At 55.0% G+C, this 24,956-nt stretch overlaps 1 protein-coding gene and 1 long non-coding RNA gene across 18 annotated transcripts in view; one reads left to right on the forward strand and one right to left on the reverse strand.

Moving 5' to 3' along the window:
• The window catches only part of LOC309850529, a 510,333-nt gene that overhangs the window by 242,021 nt on the left and 243,356 nt on the right, over positions 1-24,956 (reverse strand). The window lies entirely within an intron of this gene.
• TLR5 (toll like receptor 5) lies at positions 4,190-22,998 on the forward strand. Of its 17 annotated transcripts, none has more exons than XM_082704535.1 (9): positions 4,190-4,653; positions 4,994-5,100; positions 11,144-11,319; positions 11,971-12,151; positions 15,940-16,104; positions 16,318-16,519; positions 17,574-17,665; positions 18,225-18,332; positions 19,607-22,998. In XM_082704535.1, the coding sequence occupies exons 7-9, from the start codon at positions 17,592-17,594 to the stop codon at positions 22,185-22,187; spliced, it is 2,763 nt and encodes a 920-aa protein (XP_082560661.1). In that variant the 5' UTR covers positions 4,190-4,653; positions 4,994-5,100; positions 11,144-11,319; positions 11,971-12,151; positions 15,940-16,104; positions 16,318-16,519; positions 17,574-17,591; the 3' UTR covers positions 22,188-22,998. The 17 variants fall into 17 exon arrangements, with proteins under 17 accessions (XP_082560661.1, XP_082560672.1, XP_082560668.1 ...); XM_082704546.1 differs by having other exon boundaries at positions 11,158-11,319; XM_082704542.1 differs by having other exon boundaries at positions 5,029-5,100; positions 19,387-22,998.

A 24,956-nucleotide genomic window follows, 5' to 3' on the forward strand; every position in this document is an offset into this window, starting at 1 on the left:
TGAAACTGCGGTGTGTGGGCACAGTGCCCGGGGTCACCCGCTTAGGCCAATGGCTGGGCGCTCACTAATCCCCCGCCCTGTGGGGGGAAAGGTGCCCACCTTGACGGGGACCTGGAGAAGGAAGGGGAGGGCGAGGAACAGGGCCCAGGAGGGAGCAGCCGTGCCATCCTGGGACCAGAGGGCCCTGGGTCTAAAGTCTGTGTCTGGGCTCGAGTGGAGAGGAGAGAGGCTAAGCACACATGGCTCCTGGTAGTAAAAAGCTCTGCTTTGGCCAAAAAAGAGGAAGAAAAGGGGAACGAGGATGTGGGCAGCAAGAGGCTCTGCAGATCCCGTGGGGGTGTTTCTGAAGGCCGGGAAGCCATGGTCGGCCCACACGGAAGGGCAGTGTCCACTGGTATAAGGTGACTTCCTCTCCGAAGGGGGAGCCCCGGCCACGGGCTCTTCTGGAGTTCAGGGCTCCACCAGGAAGGTGCAGGCTTCCTGCGTTCCTGAGCTCACCATTAATGCCGGTCCTGGAGAGTCATGAATGACCTCGCCCTGCTGAACACGCTTTATTTCTCCGACATCTGCAACCCATAGCAGACGGGCTGTCCCAGCTGCACTCCCCATGCATCCCCTCGATGTGTGGGGGGGTGCCCAACAGCAACTTCCAGGACTCCGATTACAGGGCATGGCCCAGAGGCCCTCGTGGGCTGCCGCAGACAAAGTCCATGCCCTACGGTCCCTAAGTGCGGCCGCCGAAAGCACAGTGAAGTCACGTAGCTTTCCATGAGGCTTGCTGGCATTTCCATTCTTCCCACCAGTGCTGACTGAGCACTGGCTGCAAGTGGTACCCAAAGCCAGGCCAGGGACAGAAAGGTGCAGATAAACCTGCATAACGATCTCCGACATGCTGGCTGAAAACCGCTCCAGTGTGCTAAGCCACGTGTTCTGCAGGTCAGAAACCCAGGTGTGTTGCTGGGCTCCCTGCTCTGGGTCTCACAAACCTAAAACCACAGTGTCTGCTGGGCTGCACCAGTTTCCAGAGCTCAAAGTTGCTGGCAGAGCTCGGTCTCACACTCTGCGGGTGGAAGCCCCCATGTTCTTGCTGACCGGTGGCCGGACCACTTGCCCTCTGGGGGCTGTCCTCAGGTCCTGACAACGGGGCTGTCCGCTTCTTCAAAGTCCACTAAGATGGAGTGCTGTAGATGTGACCTGGTCAAGGGACAGATGACCCTCCAGGCATTGCTGGCCCCACATTCAAGGGGCAGGTGTGCCGGGCGTGGACATCCTAGTGGCCTATCGGAGATCTGCCAGCCCAGCGCACCTGCATCAGGCTCCATCCAGTGGGACACTTCACTCTTCGTGGTGTTTAATTTCTCCTTCTTGAGATCCACATGATGATGACCTTCCTAGTTCCTCTTTCTTGGGGTTCCTATTTTTCTTCCACTTAATGTGACTTTTCCTCTCCTTGTAGTGAGAAAAACTGGTCACATGCATCATACACACTTGTCTGACGGTTACCGATCTGCAGTTCCTTGTCTGTCCTACTTTTGCTGGACACTTGGGTGATTCCTAATTTGGTGATGGTATTAATTATCTACTTTTGTATAACGAATCATCCCCAAAACTTAGTGGCTTAAAACAGCCTGTTGTGTCACTGTTTCTGGAGGCTGGGACTCTGGGCCTGGCTGTCTGGGCCCCCCGACTCTGGCGTCTCCCACGGCTGCTGCCCAGATGCTGACCGGGGTTGGGATCTCATGTCAGCCCCTGCCTGGACTGAAGTCATGTCCATGTTTACTTGGGTTGTTGGCAAGAGTCACTTCTCACAGGCTGTTGGATTAAGGCTTCAGGTCCTCACTGGTGGTTAGTAATCTGCCCCCCCCCCCCCGCCGGCACTCCCTGCCACAGGGACGCAGCCATGAGGCAGTCTTGCAGGTGGCCTCCTAAGAGAGCCAGTAGCCAGGGAAGGGACCGGAGAGAAGGTGTAAACAAGTGGAAATCATGGTATTTTGTGAGTTCATCTCAGGAGTGGCCGCTGTGTGACATTCCGTCAGTGAGAAGCAAGTCGCTGGTCCAGCCCACACACCAGAGGACAGGTTGCAAGGACAGAAGAATGCCAGGGGGTGGGAATCCCTGGGCACTGTTCTAAAAATGAAGCACCTTCCCATATGTCCTGTGGCGTGTGCCAACTCCCAGCCATACCTGGGCAGGCATGGAATTTCTGGGTGTCAGGAGACGTGGACCTTCAGCTGTCCTAGATAGTGAGTGTCTGCTTCCCCCAGGGCCCATGCCAGCTCACGTGCCCACTGGCAACATTTCTGTCACTTCATATCATCACCAACGCTTGTTATTACCAGACTTTTTATTTTGGGTCAACATTTGACTTTCTCAGATCATAGGATGAGGTCTGGCCTTTCCCATTTATATATTCCATGACGGTCTTGGATTTGCTCTTCTGTGGAGAGAGTACTGGCCTGCTCTTTTGTCTGTTTCCCTGTTCTTTCCTTACTGATTTGTGTGGCTTCTTCATATAGTCTGGATTCTTGCTTTTTGGTGGTTACGGGAATTGCGAGAATCTTCCTAGTTTTCTTTCCTGCCCCTGCAGTCTTTAAATGAAATCTTTGGATGAACAGGGGTCTTATTTGAACATAATTACATTTAACAGTCTTTGTCTTTACAAACTCTTACTCCCTTTCCTTGGCCTTGACTTTGCCGGTCTTCTAGATGCGGTTTTTCACCGATGTCTCCAGCTGTCACTTCTGTCCTGATGCCTCCTGGCCTGTCTCCACGTACGACTTCAGCTGTCTGCTCAACGGTGCCACCTGCCCTTCCCACAAACAGCCAGTGCACCCTGAAATGAGCTCAACCTACGCTTCCGAGTCCACCTTCTGCCATGCTCCTGTCCTCCCGGTGTTTCCTGATTCCACGAATCAGCTAATGCACATACAGAACAGAGCAGAGCACATGGCAAGCCCTCAGTAAATGTCAGCTCTGGGTATCACATCCCTCCCACCCTGCACAGTGCTCGGCTCATAAAAACACACAGACACTTCACTGGTGAAAGCAAATGAGTAGCACTTCCCAGGAGGGTGTGGGGAAGGGAGGAACATCCCAGACCATGTTAGGATGCCCAGAGACTTCCAGGGCCCACTCATCAGCACTGCTCCTGGCCCCAAGGGGCTCAGTGCTGCTCCTGGCCCCAAGGGGCGCAGTCCTGCTCCATGGCCCTGTCTTTGGACAGATGAGGTCACTGGGTGGGGGCGAGGGGGGTGACAACTTCCATGTGAATGGCCAGAACCGCTAGGGTCTCCTCACATGTGGCCCTTGAGTGAGCCCCCGGTTCTCTCTCTCTTTATGGCTTGGGAGGAGCTGGTCGCCAAAGTCTTTGCTGCTCAGAACTGAAGGCTGTCACTTGATTTGTTCATTAAAATCCAGAGTAGTGGGGCGTGTGGGTGGTTCAGTTGGCTAAGTATCTGCTTAGGTCATGATCTCAGCATCCTGGGATCCAGCCCCCGCACCACCATGGGCTGCTCTGAGTCTCTCAGGATCTTGGAAATCTGGGTGGAAGTTTGGACAAGGGGTGGGAGCTCTGTGCGGGGACTCTAGGAGCACGGAAGAGCTCCTCCTCACCAGCTCAGCTGTGTCTTTGTGAGGTTACTCCAGGTCTCCTCTGCACCAGGGCAGGAGGGGTGGCCTTGCTGGCCTGGATGACCCCAATGACAGTCCAGGGGCAGCCCCGTTCCCTTGGCTCCAGGGCGCCTCAAGCACCCAGCACCCACTTGCCCCAGCCTCCAGGCCCCCAAGTCCACGGGTCCCCTACATTCTTCCTCGTTCCCGCAGCCCCAGAGCATCCGGGGCGCCTCCCATGGGCCCTGGGGTTGGAGCAGGAGGTCCCTCCACGGGTCAATGAACTGAAAATGGTGGCCTGGACCGCAGTTCCGGGCCTGACGGGTGCAGGGCTTGCCCGAACGGGCAAGTGGGTGGGGCCTGGACGATGGGAGGGGTGGGGATGTGGCAGGGTGGTGGGCGGGGCCGAGCAAGCAGGCAGGAATAAAGCAGGCAGGTGGGCAGAGCCAGAGCTGCTCCGGTGGGCAGGGCCGGATCTGTCTGAGGGCGGGGATAGGAGCGGAGTCCCGGCAGGTGGGAGGGCCCGGATCCGTCCGGGGGCGGGAATGGGGGCGGGACGGTGGGTGGGGCTCGGGGGCGCCCTGCCCCGGACCTTCCAGGAGGAGGGGCTGGGAGGAGCGCTCGGAGGCGCTAGCGAGCCTTCCCAGGATGTGGGCGCCGGGCCGCGGACGAGGACGGGCCAGGGGACGGGACTGGGACCGGGCTGCCGGCGGGGTCGGTCGCCAACCGGGGGCGTCCCAGACCGCTTCCTGCTCTCCTCCCGGGACCCTCGGTGGCCGGCTAGTGCCGGGCTGGTGGCCGGTGGGTGGCCCACCGCGAAGCCCTGGCTCTGTCGACGTCACTTGCACCCCACCTTTGGGAAGCTGTCAGACTTTGTCACGTTCGCTTTCGTCCCCACCTGGAACGGGGCAGATGGCTTCACTGTCTTAGAAAAGGGAGCCAGCCAGGCCCGCGGGTGCCGTGGAAATCCCAGAACTCTGCCCAGCTGCCTGACTAGGGGCCTGAGCCCCGCCCACCGAGAGCACCGGGAAAGCAGGCTCCACGGTAAATATTGTTGGCCTTTATGTTATCAACAATCTGCCGATGAAGACTGGGGAAAGCACGGCTGGAATGACATCCTCCCAGGCGTGAGGGTGGATTTGGTTGATTTTCTTAGGAGTGAGGGGTGTGCTGCTCCAGGAAGCCTATCTGCAGAGACCATGTTGGGTGGGAATCGGCAGCAGGGGCCTTCTCGTCCCCGTGGGTTGTGTGTGTAGTCACTTAGTGTTTGAACACACCTGTCCTGCACAGTGACTCACAGACAAGCAGCTTAAGTAACCTCAGCATTCTTAGGGAGTGTCCCCGAGCAATGAATGACCCAATCAGTATGATGTCCTGTTTGAAGGTCAGGCACAAATAGGATGCTGTCCTCTTGCTCAGTGCCTGGAAAGGAGCCCTGGGGCTGCTGATGCTGGCGGTGGCCACCCTGGGGAGCAGCCAGTGCCCCACCAGGTGAGTGTGGCCGAATCACTTTTCTCTGTGTTTACTCAGCCTGGCTGCGCGTTGACAAATCTGTCCAGGACCCATGGACCCCTGACTTGCTTCATCCTTGTTCTCGTGGGGGAACACAGTGGCCAGCAACTTAACAGTGAGGCAGGCACAGCCAGTTACAGGGGACACGGTGGGGAAGGGCCGTGGGGGAAGTTCTGTGGTACTATGAACTAATCCCTTAACTGTGGGGTTGCAGGCAGGTTCCATGGGGTTCCAGAGGAAGGGCCCAGGCCAGAGCTAATTACTAAGCACACTTAAGCAGTCACCCATGCCTCTCAGTCTCCACGGTACCCCCACCCTGAGTTGTCACGGGATTGTCCTGAGTGTGTCAGCTCTAAGCAAAGCAGGGAGTATTGAGTTGCTATGATCTGAATGCAAAGCTGTCCCTGCCAGGTTTTTGGCTTTGTATTTTTGGAAGAAAGACTTCTTAGGTGGTTGTGTCTAGCATCACAGAGCCTTCTTTGTTCATTTGCGTGCATGAGGAAGTTCAGCTTTGCTGAGTGTTGAAATCAGAATAGGCCTGCTTGTTCATTTCTGCATGCTTATAGACTCAGCAGAAAGCTCTGGAACGTGCAGTTCCTGGGTCCGGATGTGCTCATTTCGTGCTTCGTTTCATGGAAAGGAATGCAGCCGGCAGGTCCAGACTTCAGTCTGGCTGCATGCTAGGGTGACTGCCAGCGCTGGCTTTGCAGCCCTCACCCCGTGTGTGCTCTGCTCTGCAGGGCTCACTCCAGGCTGTGGCACTGTTCCTGCCCTCCAGAGGCTCCAGGTTCAGGGTCATCCCTTGTGAGAGCCACTGAGTGCAAAATTGTGTGCTGTCATTTGCTAATTGAAAGACAGCCAGTGTGGGCTGCTCAAGACAGCAGGGCTTTGGGGAGCTACTTGTCTTCCTCAGGATTTAGAAATGGCAGTCAAGGACTGCGCCAAACAGGGGAAGAAGGCCCAATGATAATATTTGAAGGCTATGGATACTTACAAAGGCCCTCACTGTCAGCCATGTGCAGTCCAGATCCCCTGCCTCCCTTTTCAGCTCTGGCCACTCTCTTTGTGTCTCCTGACATGCCGACCTTCCAGAAGGCCTTTTTTGTATGCCTCACTTTCCTTACATTGTTGGGTCCCCCAATAATGGGTCCGTGATGAAGGGAGCGAGACTAATACAAAGCAAAGGTCAAGCAAAGCTTTATTTCACGCCAAGCATCAAGAATCAAACCAGCAGTCAAACAGACTGGTCAGGGCCACCCCTTACAGAGAGGACCACCCCTCTCTGTTTCACCGTCTAACTTATATAGAGCAAAGGCCATGTGGTTGGGCTGGCCACACACAGGTGGCCAATGAAATTGTAATACACAGAGAAAACTGCACAGTCATGCTAGGTGACCAATTGAATTACAATTTACACTAGTAGACCTTTGAACCAGCTTATCACCTTGGTCAGAATTGGCATCCAAAAGGTGCTCAAAGGGTGGGGCCCATACCCCTGGTAGCTAGGAGACAGTATGCGCCCCCACTGATTGAATACCTCCACCTGGCCTGACCCACCCTTGTATTTGGGCTTTGTTACCTGGGACTAGTTTCTGGGACTTGTTCTTAAGTAAGTTCCCCTGGGCAGGGGGCGGGGGTGGGGGGGAGTCAATTTAAGTTTTACAACAAAATGTCAGTTCAACTGGGGTGGGGCTGCTCTGGCCGAATAGGCCCTTACAGCATTTGCTCTCCTGCCCAGGGTGTTCTGTTGGGTAATCTTCTGCATGTCAGAGAGTACCTTCTCCAATGAAGACAGGCAGAGCTGGAGAGCCCCTTCTCTGGCTTCCATTGCTCTCTGCATGGACCTCTGTAGGTGCTCTTGCCCCAACCCCCCACTGCCCTTCAGACGGGAGGGGTCTTTGCCCCACTTCCTGCAGCAGGGCCACATCTCCCTCATCTAGGGACCCTCTGAGCCACTGCTGGTGCTGGCGCAGAGCAAGCATTTGGTAAATAATCCTTGGTTGCAGCCCAGCCACACACAGGACACAGGGAAGTGCCTTGCCCACTCAGTGCAGAAAGTGTGGGCTGAGCATTTTTCCTGGGACTGTGAGACTGAGTACATTTAGTAGAGCCAGATCCCAGGGGGCTTGAGGAGTTTGTGTTCAGTGCAGCAGCAGGAGTACAGACCCCAGAAGCCCCCACAGCCCCCAGGACAGAATGCAGGTCCTTCTTGGCAGCAGAATAGCCTGTCTAGCCCCAGCCCCACCGGTCCCACAAGCTCACAGCTGTACCTTCCCCGCCACTCTGCCTATGGGGGCCTGGGTTCCCTCCCACCCTTGACCATGCTGCTTGGCAGCCTCTGTGGAGACGGCTCCCTGCTCTCCCTGGCTGACGGCTCCCGTGGCAGAGCATGGTGGTGTCACGAGAGACGGGTCCACTGACATGCTTCTCACTCTGAGTCCAGGTGAGGCCAGAGCCAGTTACTTGGGAGCATGAGTGCTGGGGATAGTCCAACCTGTGGGAGCAAAGGGGATTCATGAGCCAGGGGGTGGGGGGAGGAGAAGGGAGAGGTGGAAAATGGAATGACAGAAAGACGGGAGCAAAGTCAAGGATGACAAAGGAGGCGGCTCGGGTCATGATCCCAGGGTCCACCCTCTCTCTCTGCCTGCCTCTGCTTACTTGTGATTTCTGTCAAATAAATAAGTAAAATCAATAAAATCTTTAAAAAAAAAAAAGAAAAGAAACGATAAAAGAAACAGGGGCCCAAGAGTCCATGCTACAGAAGACACTGGGGAGATTCAGACAAGAATTGAGGAGGAGGTGGTGGTCTCCAGGAGGGGGCACCCGTAGGGAAGGTGGGGGGCCAGCAGAGGCCAGCTAATAGGCAGTAGAGACAAGGGGCCCTTCTAAGGCTCCCAGTCTGAGGGACTGGCCCTGAAGGGAGCAGTGATCCAATCAGGAGAAGATGCTGTTTGTCTTAATGATAAGAGATCTGATCCCTGTTTGGGAAACAAAAGTGGGAAGACCCTGCAAGCTTCTCCAGCCACACACCTGGCTTCCAGGTCACCCTCATCATGATAAGCATACAGAAAGGGGACAAGGGAAATTAAACTTGTCAAGGATGCCCAGATGGTGGCCATAGGAGGACAAGAACCTGACTTTCCCCTCTCCCCGCCCAGGGCTTTGGCCCTGGGGCCCTGCATCTTGGAAGTTACCACCCACAGCTAATAGGAGCCAAGTCTCTGGCCAAGTCCACCCCACCCAGAATGGAGCCCAGCCTCGGGGCAGTCAGCCCAGGGTGGATCCCACCTCATGAACCTCCCTAGGGTTGAGAGCAGGGGTGTGTTCCCCAGCCGGCCCTGTTCCCAGTCCAATCAGAGCCACCAGTGAAATCTTCCCTCCCACATTCCTCCCTGCCCCTGGCTGGGGAGACCCAGGACCCTTCCTCCTGGCCTGGCTCCCCCCTCACCCTCCCTTCTCAAGTGCAGTGTAATCTCTCTTCTCTATTTCCATTCTCCTAGTCTAACAGAGCAAAGTTTAATAGGTTTTCCTTCCCTGTGCCTCCTGACAGCTGCCTCAATTTACATCACAATGACGATAATTTCTGCCTTTGCAGAGATCTGTCATTACTTCAGGGGATGCAATGGGGCACTTCTCAGCTTTCTGCTGGGGGCTTTGGCTCCAGACCTTGCAGCTGCCCCTCCAGGCAATTTGCTTGGCCACCTGCACGCTGACTTTACCAAGTTGCATTTGGGGGCACTGTGAGAGCCTCAGATGTGAATTTTCTGCAGATGGAGAGGGATATTCAGTTCCTTGGTGAGCTCTCTATTCTCAAGGAGTTTAAAAGGGGGTCCTGCTAGTTGTTGGTCTTTAAAAATCACCCAAATGGAATTACTTTCTTCGTCAGATGTTTTAAACCTGTACTAAGGAATGTGTAATGAACAGACCAAAGAGAAGCCATTTTGTTGGGTTTGCAACATACTGTCTCCAGAATATGGGTGCCTCTGCATGCCTCAGTGGTGTGGAGGGGACCACCACTGAAGACATTAAAGGCCATCAGGCAAGATTTTACATAACTTCCTGAAGACATTAAAGGCCATCAGGCAAGATTTTATATAACTTCCTGAAGACATTAAAGGCCATCAGGCAAGATTTTACATAACTTCCTGTGAGGGCGGAAAAGGGAAGCAGCAGATCGCCCCAGTATTGGGAGAAGCTCCGTTTCCTTGTCATTGCTCTCCTTCGGTGGTTCCTAAAGGGAATGAGCGCGTTCCCAGCGAGGTGCCCTCGGATAAATGATGTCTGTGTACTTAGGCAAGAAGCGTTAGCGGGTTTCGTGTCAGTAACCGGTTGCTCTGGGTTGGGCACGGGGGTGTCCCTGGGGAAGTACACTTTCTGTCGCCAGTGCAAGGATGATTGCACTGGTGCTCAGAGAGGCGAGGTGCTTGCTCCAGGTCACACGTCCATTAAACTGGGAGCCAGCACTTGAATCCAGCTGCAAACTTGGTCCTCGTTCCGATTCTCCCAGCCCATCAGATGTAGAGCTCCGAGCGCGCGTGGGCGGGGTGGACAGTCCCTTCTGAGACCGGGCTGGGGAAGAAGACGTCCGGGTCGGAGCGAGCCCCGCTCCCCGTGCGCTGCCGCTCCTGCGGGCTGGGGAGCCCGCCTCTGCCGCCCCCTGCCGGTATGCGGGGGGTGGGGGGGTGGGGAGCGTCCCGTGCACCTGTGTGCTCAGCTGCACCTGAACCCATGAGGCCTGTCCCACCCCCACCCAGAGGCTTCAACTGATCCCCCTTTGCAACCATTTGATGCTACACCTTCAGGGCTGCGAAGAGTTGGGGGCGAACTCAGAAGTGATCCCACAGCATCTCGTCAGCAGTGAGCAGTGACGGAGGAGAAGCCACTTGCCACTCAGGCTGCCGGTGGTGGGTCGGGGAACCGCCGGTTAGGATCTCCTGGAGGCTTGCTTCAAGGGCGGAGTCTCAGCTCCCAGCCCAGCCTGCTGACTTAACCAGCTTAACCAGCAAGGTCTCCATGTGATTTCTGTGCAGAGCACCCACTCAGGCTCTCTACCTGCTTCCCGGTGTATTCCACTTTGGGTATTTTGGAAGATCAAAATGATGACTAAGTTTGCCGCTGGATGTAAGCCCCAGTCCCCAGTGTAACAGCTGCGTGAGCTGGAGCAAGCGCCGGGCCACTCTGAGCATGGGTGAGATCGTGTCTGCAGCGAGGCCAAGCGCGAGACATCTCCCACCGGCAGGACCCCTCCTTCTCCATCTGAGCCCTGGTGGTGTCTTCCTCAGTGTTGCCTCACTCGACCCTAACTTACCTAGCCGGCCTGCTTAGAAGTGTCCCACTCTGATGGCAACCTTCGCGTTTGCCGCAGAAACCTGCAAGTCCCGTGCTCACCTCGGTGCAGTGAGCTTACCATGTGTCCCTGGCTTGGTTGAGCTTCAGTCGCCAAATGCCGGCGGGGATTTCATGGAAGGTCCCACAAGACCCTTCCTCAGCACCGCTCTGATTCCGTGAGGAATGCTTTTGATTGTGAAAGGGTAGAGTTTCCCTCTCTGGGGTCCCAGGGAAGCAAGTTGCCTGCCTGCCTGGCTCCGGCAGCCACCTTCTGAACAGGGGCTGGGCCCGAGGTTTCCAGGAACCTTCAGCTCTCAAGTTCCACGTGCCTTGACTCACAAAACGGTCTTGGTTTTTTCCAATTAAAATTCTGCTCCATAAGAGACCCAGCTGTAATTGCGAATTCCTCCACAAAGACAATCGCTGTATGGCATAGCAAAACAGTACACAGTGGCCTCCGGGAGGCTCCGTTCCTTGAGCATCCGACTTGGTTTCTGCTCAGGTCATGAAATTGAGCCCCGTGTCCCGCTCTGTGCTCAGTGCGGAGTCTGCTTGAGATTCTCTCTCCTTCTCCCTCTGCCCCTCCCCACTGCTCATGCGTGCTCGCTCTCTAAATAAATAAATATAATCTTTAAAAAGCAAAAAAAGAAAAGAAAAACATGCATAACGTTTTCTGTTTCTCCTCCTTAATTAGCTTCTCTCCTTTAGGAAAAGCAAAGCCCTTTCTCTTGATTTTACCAAATTAGCTGACCACCCCCATCACTGATGAAGCTCCTGTGGTCTCCGGAATGGAAGCAGTGGAACAGTCGGGGGCCTGGGCCCCTAGAATGAGGAGGCCATGTCTGGAGCTCCCTGTTTTAGGCCTTGGAGGTGAGTGCTCCTGATGGAAATAAATCTTCAGAGAATCAGCAGGGAATATTACTGGGGTGTTTAAGCTACGCTACTTCAGGTATATAGCATGAATAAAAATGGAGTCCCTGCCCTCAAGGATTGTGCACTCTTGGGGGTCAGGCATGACATAATGAATATATTGTCATACGGGTGTGACTGGCACATCAGGGCAGGGAGATAAAATGGGCCCAGAGGGGTGTGAGGATTGTTTGGTAGGGGAGCTGACCCTGGATGAGCCCATGGGATGGACAGAAGCCCTCCAAGCCTGGGGTCCAGCCTCAGCAGGGAACTTGGGTGGAGGATAGGTCCCAGGACTGCAGCCTAGGTCTGGAGCAGAGGACCAGATTGCTACCTGGCCCTGAAGCCTTCGGCCCCCAAGAGTGTGACCTCCAGGGGCACAAGGAGCCAGTGAGGCTGCTGACCAGAGCTGAGTGAGAGGGGCGTGTGTCACTGGGGGACCAGCTGGGAGGTCTCCGCCCTGCCCAGGTGGGGGTGGGGGCCGAGCCATGTCCAGAGGGGAGGGGAGTCGATGCTGGCAGTGTCCTGGGGTGAATCTCGCAGGACTGGCCACCAGCTGCACCGAGGTCACACTGGAGGCTTCTCCCAGTCTGACCTTGCCTATTGCTCTAGGGTTGAAGAATATGTAGGCTGAAGATGGAAATACACAACAAGGATTGGCAAGGGTCAAATGGGCTTGGAATTTGGAGGGAGTGCTACAGGTGCCCAGAGGGATATTCCCAGCTGTGTCCAGATGAGCGGGAAGAACAAGGGACAGACTCACTCTCGGATGCTGATGGTGTAGCGCTCCCAGGTAAGTGCTCCCGGCCAAGAGGGACACGACCGGATCGGCCCCCGCCCAGACCAGTCCTTTCAGGGACTCAGAGGATGCACACCAGTCCCCAGCATGCTGGCAGCAGTGCCTGCACGGGTGGGGGAGAGGGGAGTGGTGGCCTCAGAGCAGGAGGGATGGCCCAGAGGCCCGCCTCTGAGGCGAATTCAGTCACTCAGGGCACACCTGCCACATGGTACGTCCTGGCTGCTGGCATCATGGCAGAGAACAAAAGAGAGGACACCTGTCCTCAGCAGCAGAATTCTGATTTACAGAAAGATGGCTTTTAGAAAAACATGGCCCTCAGGACAGCGTGGCCTCCCAGGTGCCCCCTGGGAGGTTTGTGTCTGCGGGATGCCGTGTTCTGCTGGTAAACACGCGTGTCCTTTGACTCCACTTGGTGTCCTGGCCTCAAGCCTTTGTGCAAGGTGGACCCAGCCCTCCACACCTGCCTTCAGATACAGTTCGGGATTTTCCCTGCTATGTGAACTCTGGAGAAACTCTCACCATCCCCATTTGGAATGAACTTAGTGTTTTTCTCAGTGAGACCTCTGTGCCTGCCCACTGTGGGCCACCACCAGCCCAGCTCAGACTCCGGGTGCTTACAGGGCCCAGGACCAAGAGGGTCTGTGAAGGATTGAGGGGCCCCCCCTGGCTGGGGCTAAGTGTGAAGACGTGCCCAGAACTCATCTGAGCTTAGCCAGCCTGTCTGCTGTCCCAGCCATTAGCTCAGGAAAGGGCACTTGCTCCCTTAATGGCTGGGATCAAAGCTAAGTGGGTTTGACTGAAATGGGAGGGCTGCTGGCTCTCTTCCCCCCACTCTCATTATCATAATTAACAGTGCTTGGCAGGGGTGATGGGCCATACTGACCGTGCCACTCCCGTGGCCCTCAGAGTCCAGACCCCAGCTAGCGCACGTACATGGACTCACGCTGTCTCTGGCCTCTGTGACTGGGCATGATGTCCTTGAGGATCGCCAGGTCACACCGAGCATTGGCATCTCCTCTGCATCAAGACTGACTCGGACATTGTGTGGACGCCACGTCTTGTCAACCTACTCATCTGTCAGTGGATGTCCCCACTGTCCCCAGACCAACTAAACCATCTCTTGGTGTGGACCCATGTACCTGTACTGTTTTCACGTCTCTGGTGATTTCGAAGGACAGCTGAGTTCAAGAACCCTCCATCTACACCAGGGAGTCTCCGGTTTGTGTGTGCAGAAAATTCACCCTTGTTGAGAGTCCAGAGGCCTGTTGTGAGGCTGTGTCCTGTCCCTGCACTTCCTCCTCTGGGCTCCCCAGGGACTCTGACCTGCCATCCCGGGAGAGACTTTCCTTGCTTGTCTGTCCCTTGTTGAAGTGGAACCACACCAGGGCTGGGGAACAGATGCACCCAGGTCCCTGAGCCTCTGAGATCTTGAGTCCACACCAGACCCAGCAGGTCCCTGAGCCCATCCTGCAAGCTCACCAGGCTCCTAGATACACGGCAGCTTTTACCTTTCCTGAACTGGAATCCTTAGCCTTGAACTGGAGCACAGTCCCTGCTGATGTAGTGCGTGGTATGAATAACCATCTCGTTTGATTCACGTGCTAGGAGGTGCAGATTTCATGTGAGCTTGTGAGTAGTTTCTTAGCTTTAAATGAAGAAAACTGGGCCCAGCTGAGCCACCCCACATTTGAATAAACGCGACACACTTGGCAACCTGTCACGGACCTTGGTTCCTCACGCATATCTGCTGTCACAGCGGTCCAACCTGCTTCTAGGGATCCCCTGTGCCCCCTGTCTCCCTCAGCTCAGTGCAAGCCTGGGACACAGGCTCTGTGGCCCTGAAGGTGGAGGTGGCCTACTGTCTTGTGTCTTTCACAGCTATATAACACCTCTGTGACTGTGCTACCTTCTCTCTATCAGGTGGTTTTTCGGTACCACTGGGGAAGATTTAGATGCTAGCCCCCTCTCCCCAGAATCCCTGTTTCTGTTGCATGAATTTGTGTAGCATGGGATTCTGGGGGGAGGAACGCGTGTGTCGCCGGATGCACACACCATTAACACCGTAAGGCTTGTCCATCTTGTGCTCTGTAATGATTCAGGAGCGCATGTCCATGTCCTGCACCTGCCGCTCCCAGCAGCTCTAGGTGTCCGCTCTCTGCAACAGAGCCTGGGGAGAAGTGAGCGGGTCCTCTGAACTTTGCTCCACGTGTGCACACCCTTCCTGCGCCCCCTGCTTTGCCCCACGTAGAGGCCCTTGGTCTTCTGTCTCGGATTGTCCACACCTGCTGTCGCGTGCTGCCTGCCACCTTCTCGTGGACGTCTGACGGGGTCTGGAGCAACTTCGCAGCTTGCTTCTCATTGTTAGAGTCAACATACCCTGCAACAGGACCTGTTCGAACCCACGTTGGCTTCTGGCTCCCATTCCAGGACCCTCCACTTGGGCAGTCACACCTCCCCACACCTGTCGGCTTACCTGTCCTGGAGCTTGACCCCCAAAGTCCCCTTCAGAGGTAGAAATAGTGTTTCACACCTTCCTACATTTCATACGATAATCGGTCTGCATAGTCCCTTTGTGGTACAACATACACCTAAATAATTTTCTTTAAAATCTGGCCTTACCCATCTCACTGTACCATAGACCTGACAGCTCAGCATCTTGGAGTGTGTTGCGTGGGGCTCCCGTATAGCACTCGTTACCGCCGCAAGTTCAGGGCCAAGCTCTGAAACACGCATTTGGGGGATGACTCCAGGCAAGCAATTGCCTGGAACAAGGCAAAATCGAAACTAGGAAATTTGACTCTGTTATTCTGAGCCAGTGTTCTTGCTTGCATGTCTGTGCAGGGGGTTTTCTGTCTGGTTACATAAGACAAGAATTCATTCTGATGTTTGAACAAAATAGCATCTGTGAGACAGTCAGCAGTGTGGGGGTCGAGTGAGCTCTTCCTGCAAATACTGCTGGTTTGGTACCAGGGCACATTTGTCTTATACTCACTAAAATCCTCATTTGTGAAATCAAAGTTTCTATTCTGTTCAAGGACAAAGGTTGGCAAACTGTGGTATTCGGACTGCAAAGCCTGAAATATTTACCATCTGGCCCTTTGTAGAACTTTTTTAAAAAACGTTTTTAAAGGATTTTTTTAAAGGGTTTTTTTGTTGTTGTTGTTTTCTTTTTTTTTTTAACTTATGCATTTGAGAGAGAAAGACAGAGAGGGAGTGAAAGCATGAGCAGGGGGAGGGTCAAAGGCAGAGGGAGAAGCAGGCTCCCCACCAAGCAGGGAGCCCAATGCGGGGCTCGATTCCAGAACCCTGGGATCATGACCTGAGCCAAAGGCACACGCTTAATGGACTGAGCCACCCAGGCGTCTCTGCAGAATGTTTTCTGAGCCCTGTTCTGGAAGGTGAAATGTGCTGGTTGTTCCACGTGAGTGATGAGCTGGAAGGAGCCAACGTTAGGAGGTCTGTGAAGCCCCGAAGCTAGGGGCAGTTTGGTTTGTTATGTGTATATGCATTTTTGGAGATCAAGGAATCAGAGCTATGGGAGTCTCAAAAGGGTCCATGACGTCAAAGTATTAAGAACTGCTGTAGAGTGTGGTCTGCGGCTGGGCAGGGAGGCTGGCATACGTGTGTCCCTGCCTATTGCTTTAGGGCCCTGTTCCCACTGTGAGACAGGAAGAAGGTTGCAGGAAACAGAGTGTGGTCTTCCCTAACCTCGTGTCTCCCACATCCTCTGTATTTTTCCTGCCTCCTTCTAAGCACATTTGAGAATCTCTGTGTGTTTCTAGGAGAATCTGCCTCCTGAGAACCACGTCTCCCACTGCGTGGCCCAGTGTGGACCACCACAGCTGCACCAGATTCTGGAATCACAGCCCGGAGCATGTGCCAGGAGGTGCGATCCCGATGCGGGTCGCCACCGGAGACCCGCAGTCTCTCATCTCTTCTCCGTGAAGGTGCCAGGCTGCCCTTCCCTGGCTGGTTTGCTCAGAAATTGGGAAGGCAGGGATGGTGTTGTCCCAGAGCTGGTGGCTGCGCAGGGCTGGCGCTCTTCTGGGGCTGCTGTGGGGCCGTAACCCCACATCTTGCCTCACCGGTTTCTACTTGCTTTCTGGTGGGTCTCCACTTTATCTACCGAGATCACCCTGAACTTGAGTCCCACTTCCCAGAATGCAGGTGTGTCTACTGTAAACTCAAGGACACTGGCTCCAAGGCCCACCTGAACCCAGAAGGAATTCACTAAGGAAGGAAGAGGCAGTTCTGCTATCAGGATTCGTGAGATCATCCCTGCGAGAGAACCGAGAGAACCGCAAGCTATGTGGGTGGAGAGGCAAGGGAAGAACTTCCGGCTTTAATCATCCTGTGCCTCTGGTGAGCGGGGACAGGAGGGACTGGAAGCTTTGCCTCTGGGCCGCAGTGATGAATGCAGCAGCTTTCTACGACAAATGTTTAAATCCCCAAACTTTTCCATTTTGAAATGGAATCACAGCTCTAATCTAATTCACCCATATGCATAATTTTAATGAGATCAACATAAGGTGCCCTAACAGGAATATCCAAAAGAAATTAAAGGGAAGTCATTTATGACAAATTAATAGAAGTTGCACACGAGGAGGCAAAATGAATGATTTGGACTCTCCCCTTCATGTACTGGATTTAAGAGTCATAAGAAAATACTCAATGGACATTCCTTAAACTTTTTTAAAAATTACATTTGACATTTAGAAATGAGGGCTGAGTAAACTGGCTCACACACACGCGCACACACTCATGTGTGCACACACGTGCCTACAGACAGATGTGCGGCACCCTTGTGAACACGTGCACACACGCAGAGGTGAGTGCACACACTTGTGCACACGTGTGTGTGCACAGACAAAGCACACATGCGTATACACACACACATGCATGTGTACCCACACAGTTCCGGGCGTCCCCCCACCCCGGGGCCTGCGCACCATGAAGGGATTTTCCTGGAAGGGTGAATAAGTCCCCCTAAAGCTCCAAATGGTAAAGGTACAAGCTTCCCTAGATTCACAAGGTGGTCATGTACCTGGAAAAGTCAGTATTTAGGAAAACAGTGCAAGCAACATGCCGTTGGCCCCAAGAAGAGAGGCAGGCTCTGAGGTGATTTTGAGCATGGGTTTCACCCCTGCGGTGGCCTGGTGGGACAGCCCCCTGCTGCGGGCGCCCAACCAGCCTCCTTGCTCCCTGGGAGGCTTCTGTCACCTCCTCTCCATGATCAGAACCCCCTGTAGCCTCCCACATGCTCACGGGATGCTCTGGCCGAGGCGGCTTCCCCATCGGGAGCTCCTGAATCTCTAGGACGATTCGTGGATAAAATGCAGTTTTCTTCTTAGCAGAGGCAGTTCCTTCCGCAGATCGCCCGTGGGGTGACTCATTCCCCTTTGTTTCTCCTTTTTAGCAGCGCACATCCTTCCCAATGCTTGCTGCGCTGACGGCAACATCACCGTCAGGGAGACAGACAGCAGACAAGGAAACCCGTGGCTGCACAAGGTGATTGAGGGCTTGGGATCGTGGCTTTCACAGAAACACACAGGGTAGTTTCCAAAGAGTCAGGGGTGGGGAGTTGTTGCAACTAGTGAGTGTGGGAAAAGACTCTTGAGGAAGTGTGGATGTGAGATCTACCCATGGGAGCGGCATACAGGAAGCAGCACGTGCCAAGGTACTGAGGTTGGACAGATTTGGAGGATGCAGATGGAGCCCCGTGTGACGAACTCCCACCAGATGCTGGGCCTCTCCTTTTCCTGTTCTTTCCTCCTGTCTCTGCTCAAAACATCATCGGCGGGGGTGAGGGGGTGGGGGGCGGGGGGAGGGGGGCGGGGAGGAAGGGGGGCAGGGGGGGAGGGGGGGGAGGGGGAGAGGTGCTCTCCTGGCCACTCCACAAACAGCTGGCGGCCCCTTGCCCTGGCAGTCCTGGTCTCTGTGCTCCCTGGTAGATGGTTGATGTTCCTTCTTCAGTTGGGTGGCGCCCTTTTCCCACTTCCCTGCACTATAACAAGCCTGTGGGGAAGAGTGTGGTCTGTTTGTTCACTCCCTCCTGTGTCCCAAACAGTGCCCAGCACATGGCAGACATGCAGATGATGCTCGGGGAGACAGGCGGAGCCAGGCTGCAGAAGTGGGAGGAGGGGAGCTGCCTGGGGAAGACAAGGAGGGGCCAGAAGTGAGCGGGGATGGGGCCAGGGCGGTGGGGGTGCGTCTCCAGGCCACAGGGAGGGCGAGTGGCCCATGGGAGGTGAGGGGCCTCTGCTGCTGTGGCCCTGGTCCCCTGCCTCGGCCTCAGGTGGGAATGACAGAGAAATGAGGGGCCCTGGTGGACAATCTCGCTCCGCGGAGTTCTTCCCCTTCATTAGTAAATGTGCGGTTTGGAGGCTTGGGGTCAACTCCGGCTCCACGCCCACTTCTTTTTTTTTTTTTTTTTAAGATTTTTATTTATTTATTTGATAGACAGAGAGAGATCACAAGTAGGCAGAGAGGCAGGCAAAGGGGGGGGGGGGAAGCAGGCTTCCCGCTTTGCAGAGAGCCCGATGCGGGGCTCGATTCCAGGACCCTGAGATCACGACCCGAGCCAAAGGCAGAGGCTTAAACCACTGAGCCACCCAGGCGCCCCTGACACCCACTTGTGATTTGCTGTAATCTAGGTGTCTCAGCCTCAGGGTTTCCATGGAAACCCCACCACAGATCAACCCCAAGGCGGAGCAAAACCTCCACAGAGTCAGGGTCCAGCTCCACAGGACGCTGTCGCTGAGGCAGCGGGGTAACGCTCTGTGCAGACCCGCACCTGCTTCCTGTTTCCCTCCTACCTTCGCCCCATTTTCCTTCCTGAGAGTCACAGAGTACTTCCTTCCTTTTGGAGGTTCCACAGAGAGCCGGCCGAATGCGCCCCGGGCACAGGAGGTGGGGCCTCTCTCCACCTGGTGTAGGGCTGGGGACACAAGCCAGATGCAAGTAGGGATGCCCTGACCTGAGACCTGCCCACCCCATCAGGCAGGCCATGTTGACATGCCGTGTCTGATGCTTGTGGAGGGTGAGGAGGACCAGCGTCTGTGTGATCCAACAGGCCATGTGTGTGTAGCGAGGGCAGCGGTGTGGATGGCCCATGCCCTGGGCAGGGTAGGTGGGGAGCTGCCACGGAGCCGTTGGCAGGGGAAGAGTGGTTCCTGGCAGGGGAGGGGGGAGGGGAACACAAATGTGTCTCTGCCTGCTGTTTTCTTCAGCTTCCTCGGCAGACCTTGAATGAGTGATTGCATGAACGAGTGAATGAGAAAGGGACTTGTTGTAAAGGTCAGGTATTTCTGAGGGGCTTAGAACAGTGCTCACCACCCTACACCGCAGTGCAAGTCAGAGAGAAGAGCACCATCTACATGGACACGTAAGCCATGGCCACGCCTGCGGGGTCTCGGGGAGACTGTTTTCATTCTCCCTCCTTCCCCACAGGAGCATGGGAGGCTACCTGGACCTTCTGTTGGGGGTAGTGCTCGTGGTCAGCCCTGTGCTAACAATTCCTTCCTGCACCTCTGATGGCCAGAGGGCCTTGTATCGATCCTGCAACCTAACCCAGGTGCCGCCGGTCCCCAGCACCACCCAGATCCTCCTGCTTAGCTTCAACTATATCCGGACTGTGACAACCACGTCTTTCCCCTTCCTGGAGCAGCTGCAGCTGCTGGAGCTTGGGACTCAGTTTACCCCCCTTACCATCGGCAGAGAGGCCTTCAGAAACCTGCCCAACCTCAGGGTGTTGGACCTGGGCAAGAGTCAGGTGGATTTCCTGCATCCCGATGCTTTCCAGGGGCTGCCCCGCCTGCAGGAACTTAGACTCTTCCACTGTGGTCTGTCCGATAAGACATTAAAAGATGGTTATTTCAGAAATTTGGAGTCTTTGTCTCGCCTGGACCTGTCCAAAAATCAGATTCAAAGCCTTAACCTTCACCCTTCATTCTGGGAATTAAATTCCCTGAAGTCCATTGATTTTTCCCTCAACCAGATACCCGTCGTGTGTGAACATGAGCTTCAGCCACTGCAAGGGAAAACGCTCTCACTGTTAAACCTCGCCGCCAATCAGTTGTACAGCAGGGGCTCCATGGACTGGGGCACATGCATGAACCCATTCAAGAACATGGTCTTGGAGACCCTGGATGTTTCTGGCAATGGCTGGACTGCAGACATCACAGGCAACTTCAGCAGGGCTGTCAGTGGGAGCCAGATCTCCTCCCTGGTGCTGGCCCACCATATTATGGGGCCCGGGTTTGGCTTCCAGAACATCAGGGACCCCAACCGGGACACGTTTGCAGGCCTGGCCAGGAGCACGCTGCTGTGGCTGGACCTGTCCTATGGCTTCATCTTCTCCCTGAACTTCCGAGTCTTTGAGGCCCTCAAGGACTTGAAGCTCCTGCAACTGGCCCACAACAAGATCAACAGGATTGCAGAAGAAGCGTTTTATGGCCTCGACAGCCTCCAGGTTCTCAACATGTCCTACAACCTCCTGGGGGAGCTTTATGATTCTGATTTCTCCGGACTCCGTCAGGTAGCCTATATTGATCTCCAAAACAACCATATTGGGATCATTCAGAGCCAGACCTTCAGGTTCCTGAAAACGTTACAGACCTTGGATCTGCGGGACAATGCTCTTAAAACAATCTCTTTCCTGCCAAGCCTAGACACCATCTTCTTGGGTAGCAATAAGCTGGCGGCCTTGCCGGACATGGAGCTTAAAGCCAGCTTCATCCACTTGTCAGAAAACAGGCTGGAGGATCTGGATGATCTCTACTTCCTCCTCCAGGTCCCCGACCTCCAGGTCCTCATTCTGAATCAAAACCGCTTTTCCTCGTGCGGCCGTGCTCGCGGCCTGGCAGGGAGCCTCAGCCTGGAAACGCTTTTCCTCGGAAGAAACATGTTGCAGCTTGCCTGGGAAACCGGCTTCTGCTGGGATGTGTTCAAGGGACTTTCACGGCTCCGGGTCCTGTATCTGAACAATAACTACCTGACCTTCATCCCGCCGGGGGCCCTTGGCGATCTGAGTGCGCTGAGGGGTCTCGACCTCAGCTCCAACAGGCTGATGGCGCTTGCTCCTGGTGACCTGCCCGCCAACCTGGAGGTGCTGGACGTGTCCAGAAACCAGCTCCTGACCCTGGACCCCAACCTGCTGGCGTCCCTCACCGCCGTGGACATAGCACACAACAAATTCATCTGTGAGTGTGACCTCCGTTCTCTCGTTGTTTGGCTCAACCAGACCAACGTCACCGTGCTTGGGTCTGGTGCAGACATCTCCTGCACGTACCCCAACGCACTCGCAGGGACCCCCCTCTCCTCTGTCTCCATGGAGGACTGTGATGAAGAGGAGGTCTTGAAGGCTCTACGGTTGTCTCTTTTCGTCTCCTCCACGGTGACCCTGACTCTGTTCCTCGTGACAGTCTTCGTGTCTACCAAGCTCCGGGGCCTTGGCTTCATTTGCTACAGGGCGGCCTGCAGACTGCTACCCACGGTCCAGGCCGAGCGCCACGAGTCCAAGCCGTACAGATACGATGCATACCTCTGCTTCAGTGGCAGAGACTTTGCGTGGGTGCAGCGGGCTCTGCTCAGACACCTGGATGCTCAGTATAGTGCCCAGAACAGATTCAACCTGTGCTTTGAAGAAAGAGACTTTGTCCCGGGGCGGGAGCATATCGCCAACATCCAGGATGCCGTGTGGGGCAGCAGGAAGGTGGTCTGCCTCGTGAGCCGACACTTCCTCCGGGACGGGTGGTGCCTGGAAGCCTTTGCCTACGCCCAGAGCAGGTGTGTGTCTGATGCGGACGGTGCCCTCATCCTGGTGATCGTGGGGTCCCTGTCCCGGTTCCAGCTGATGAAGCACCGGGGCATTGCAGGGTTTGTGCGGAAACGGCACTACCTGAGGTGGCCCGAGGACCTCCAGGACGTGGGCTGGTTCCTTCACACACTCTCCCAGCACATTCTGAAGAGAGAGAAGGACACCATCAGGAATGGGAGCATCCAGCTGCAGGCTGTGGTGACCGTCTCCTAGCCAAGGAGCATTTCCCCCTAATCTCACGCCACGGATAACTCTTACTGTTTTGGGGTCCTGTTTGGGAGGTTTTTTGTTTTTTGATTTTTTTTTTCTATTAGGAAAACAACATAGCTCTGAATTCTCATAGCCACATGATGCCTGGTCTCACTGACCCGGAAATGCAAAGGAATCTTGTTCTCTCCAGACTCACTGAACAGGACACACCTTCGTCATGGGAAGGGCACGAGGAGAGGCATCCCAGGTGGCTGAGAGCCTTTCTCTGGTGCTCGCTCAGTTGGCAAGGGGTGCCCTGTGCTCTGCAGAACAACACTGAGGAGGAAGAATGGAAAAGAGGGTGTGTCTCCTGCTTCCACCGCAGGGAGGATGCCCCTGCTGGGTGCCGGTCCTGCTCGCTCTGAGATAAGCACTGGCCCCACAGAAGCTGGCTGGAGAGGACCTGGATCTTGTCGAGACCATAGCGCTCTCCCTGTTCCTCATGAGCTCTTCTTCACACGTGGCCTGTGTTCCCCTTCCTTCTCTCCCACACCCCGCTCATGCACTGTGCTACACGGGGAGCCTCGTTCCAGGCCTGATTCTGCTGCTCAGGCGCTGTGTGACCTCAAGCACATGACAACCCCCCTCTGGGCCTGCTTTTTTATCTGCAGGTCAGGTGCTATCTACCAAGGACCTCAGGCTTCTCAGATCTTCTCCTTAGTTACCTTGCTGGCCCCAAGGGCATGCACACACAGAGGGGCCTTCTGGAGGCAGTCAAAACTCTGAAGTTGTATTTTTTTTTTTAATCTTAAAAGAAGTCTCTGTATATTTTGCATTCTGTCTTTTTGTATGTTTATTTTAATACAGAAATGTTTTTCTGCAAAAGTATTAAGAAAATTTAAACCAAGGAAGGTATGCCAGAATATTGCTGGTGGCTTCACACACAGCCCCCTAAGCCCAGCAGCCCCAGCTCGGCTGCCACATTTGAGGGGCGCCCTTAGGCCAGGGCCCAGTGTTCCAAAATGTCTTTCCTGTCCCCTGGCCCTAACTCCTCTGGAACATCGCCCCCCCCCCCAAACCCCGACCCTCCACCTCTTCTTTCTGGAAAGTTCTCCCAGCTCTGCCCATCCATCCTTTGTGTTCTTCAAAACCCCACCCACCCAGCCTCCTGGGAGGCCTCCAACCCAGAATGCTCTTAAATTCTCAGCACCTAACCTGTTCTCCTAAGACAAGAACTTGTGACTTCCTGTGAGAGCTGTGAGCCTGTCTGGCTGCTCACCCCTCTGGGCTATAAGCTCCGTGGGAAGACCTTCCTTCTGTGTCCTACCCTCACTGGCTGTCAGAGACCATGAATGGTTTTGGGAAGGAATTCCTTCTCTCCGTCTTCCTCCTCGTCTTCCTGGCGAATTTCCTAGCACAACTGCCCTTTCCTGTAACCCTACAGATTTTTGTCACCGGCCTAGACAGAGCCCCTGATGGCAGGGACGTTGTCTTATTCATCACTGTATCCTGAGCCCCATATGGTGCCTGATCCATAGCACATGCTTAATAAGGGTGTGGTGAATGGATCAAGTGTGCTGGGAAGCCCAGCTCCGGGGAGGTGCTGGTGCTGGGTGGAGAGCAGAAGGGCCAGGAGCCCGAGGCTCATTTCAAACCATGCAGCATGGTGCGGGACTCCTGGGTGGGGGGGACGGTCTTAGCCTCTGTGAGCAACCAGGGGTTGGACTAGAATGAGGAGATGCAGAGATTAGATGGGGGGATGGAGGGGTGGAGGGATGAAGAATGGGGTGATGGAGGAATGCGGTGATGGAGGGTGGGGTGGTGGCGGGCCGGGGGGAGAGGATGGGGGGATGAAGGGATGATGGGGATGGAGGAGTGGGGAAGAGGGCATGAGGGGTAGAGGGCTGGGGCATGGAGGGATGAGGGGGATGGGGGGCGGGGTGATGGAGAGATGGGGTGCTGGAGCGGTGGGATGATGCAAGATGAAGGAAGAGTGAGTGGCACCTGGGTGGCTCAGTGGGTTAAAGCCTCTGCTTTCGGCTCAGGTCATGATCCCAGGGTCCTGGGATTGAGCCCCGCGTCGGGCTCTCTGCTCAGCAGGGAGCCTGCTCCCTCCTCTCTCTCTCTGCTGCCTCTCAGCCTACTTGTGATCTCTGTCTGTCAAATAAATAAATAAAATCTTAAAAAAAAAAGATGAAGGAAGAGAGAGAGAAGCAGCTTCTTGTGGGCGTTGTACTAGGAAACGCAGTGACGGAAAACACCCACGGCGCTAAGGCTCTGCTGTAGGATCAGTTTGGACCAGGAATCAGGAAGATGGTAAAAGGCTACCGGCTCAGGACAAACCTTCCTGCCCCCGTGGGGCAGTCGTGCTTCTCCCCACGCTGCAGGAACCTGGTCTTGCGTCAGGACCGCTGGAAGGGCATTCCCTTGTCCTGGTGGGGTGGGGGACTCGGGGGCCGTGCTAGCCCAGGTACCCCCTTGCTTTTGGGGGACTGTCCCCATGACTGTTTTCCAAGCCAAACCCGGACCTGTGGAAGGACAGGGGTGAGGGTATCTGGGATCAGTAGGTTGGAACAGGAGGATGGAGTCCGTTTCACAACCCTATCTAATCCTCTGACTTAAAAACCCTAATGGTAGTAATTTTCCTAATGAAACACATTTAGAAAGCACCTTTTTGATGTTTCTGTCATAATTAATGGGGAGCTGTTCACCACAGATGTCCCGGCCACTGTTGAATCGACAGGCCACTCTTTATTCCTGAATTTCTCTTTCGAAGTGTCGCTACACAAGAGC

Source organism: Mustela nivalis, assembly GCF_964662115.1.
Source record: "Mustela nivalis genome assembly, chromosome: 16".
NCBI classification, from domain to species: domain Eukaryota; kingdom Metazoa; phylum Chordata; class Mammalia; order Carnivora; family Mustelidae; genus Mustela; species Mustela nivalis.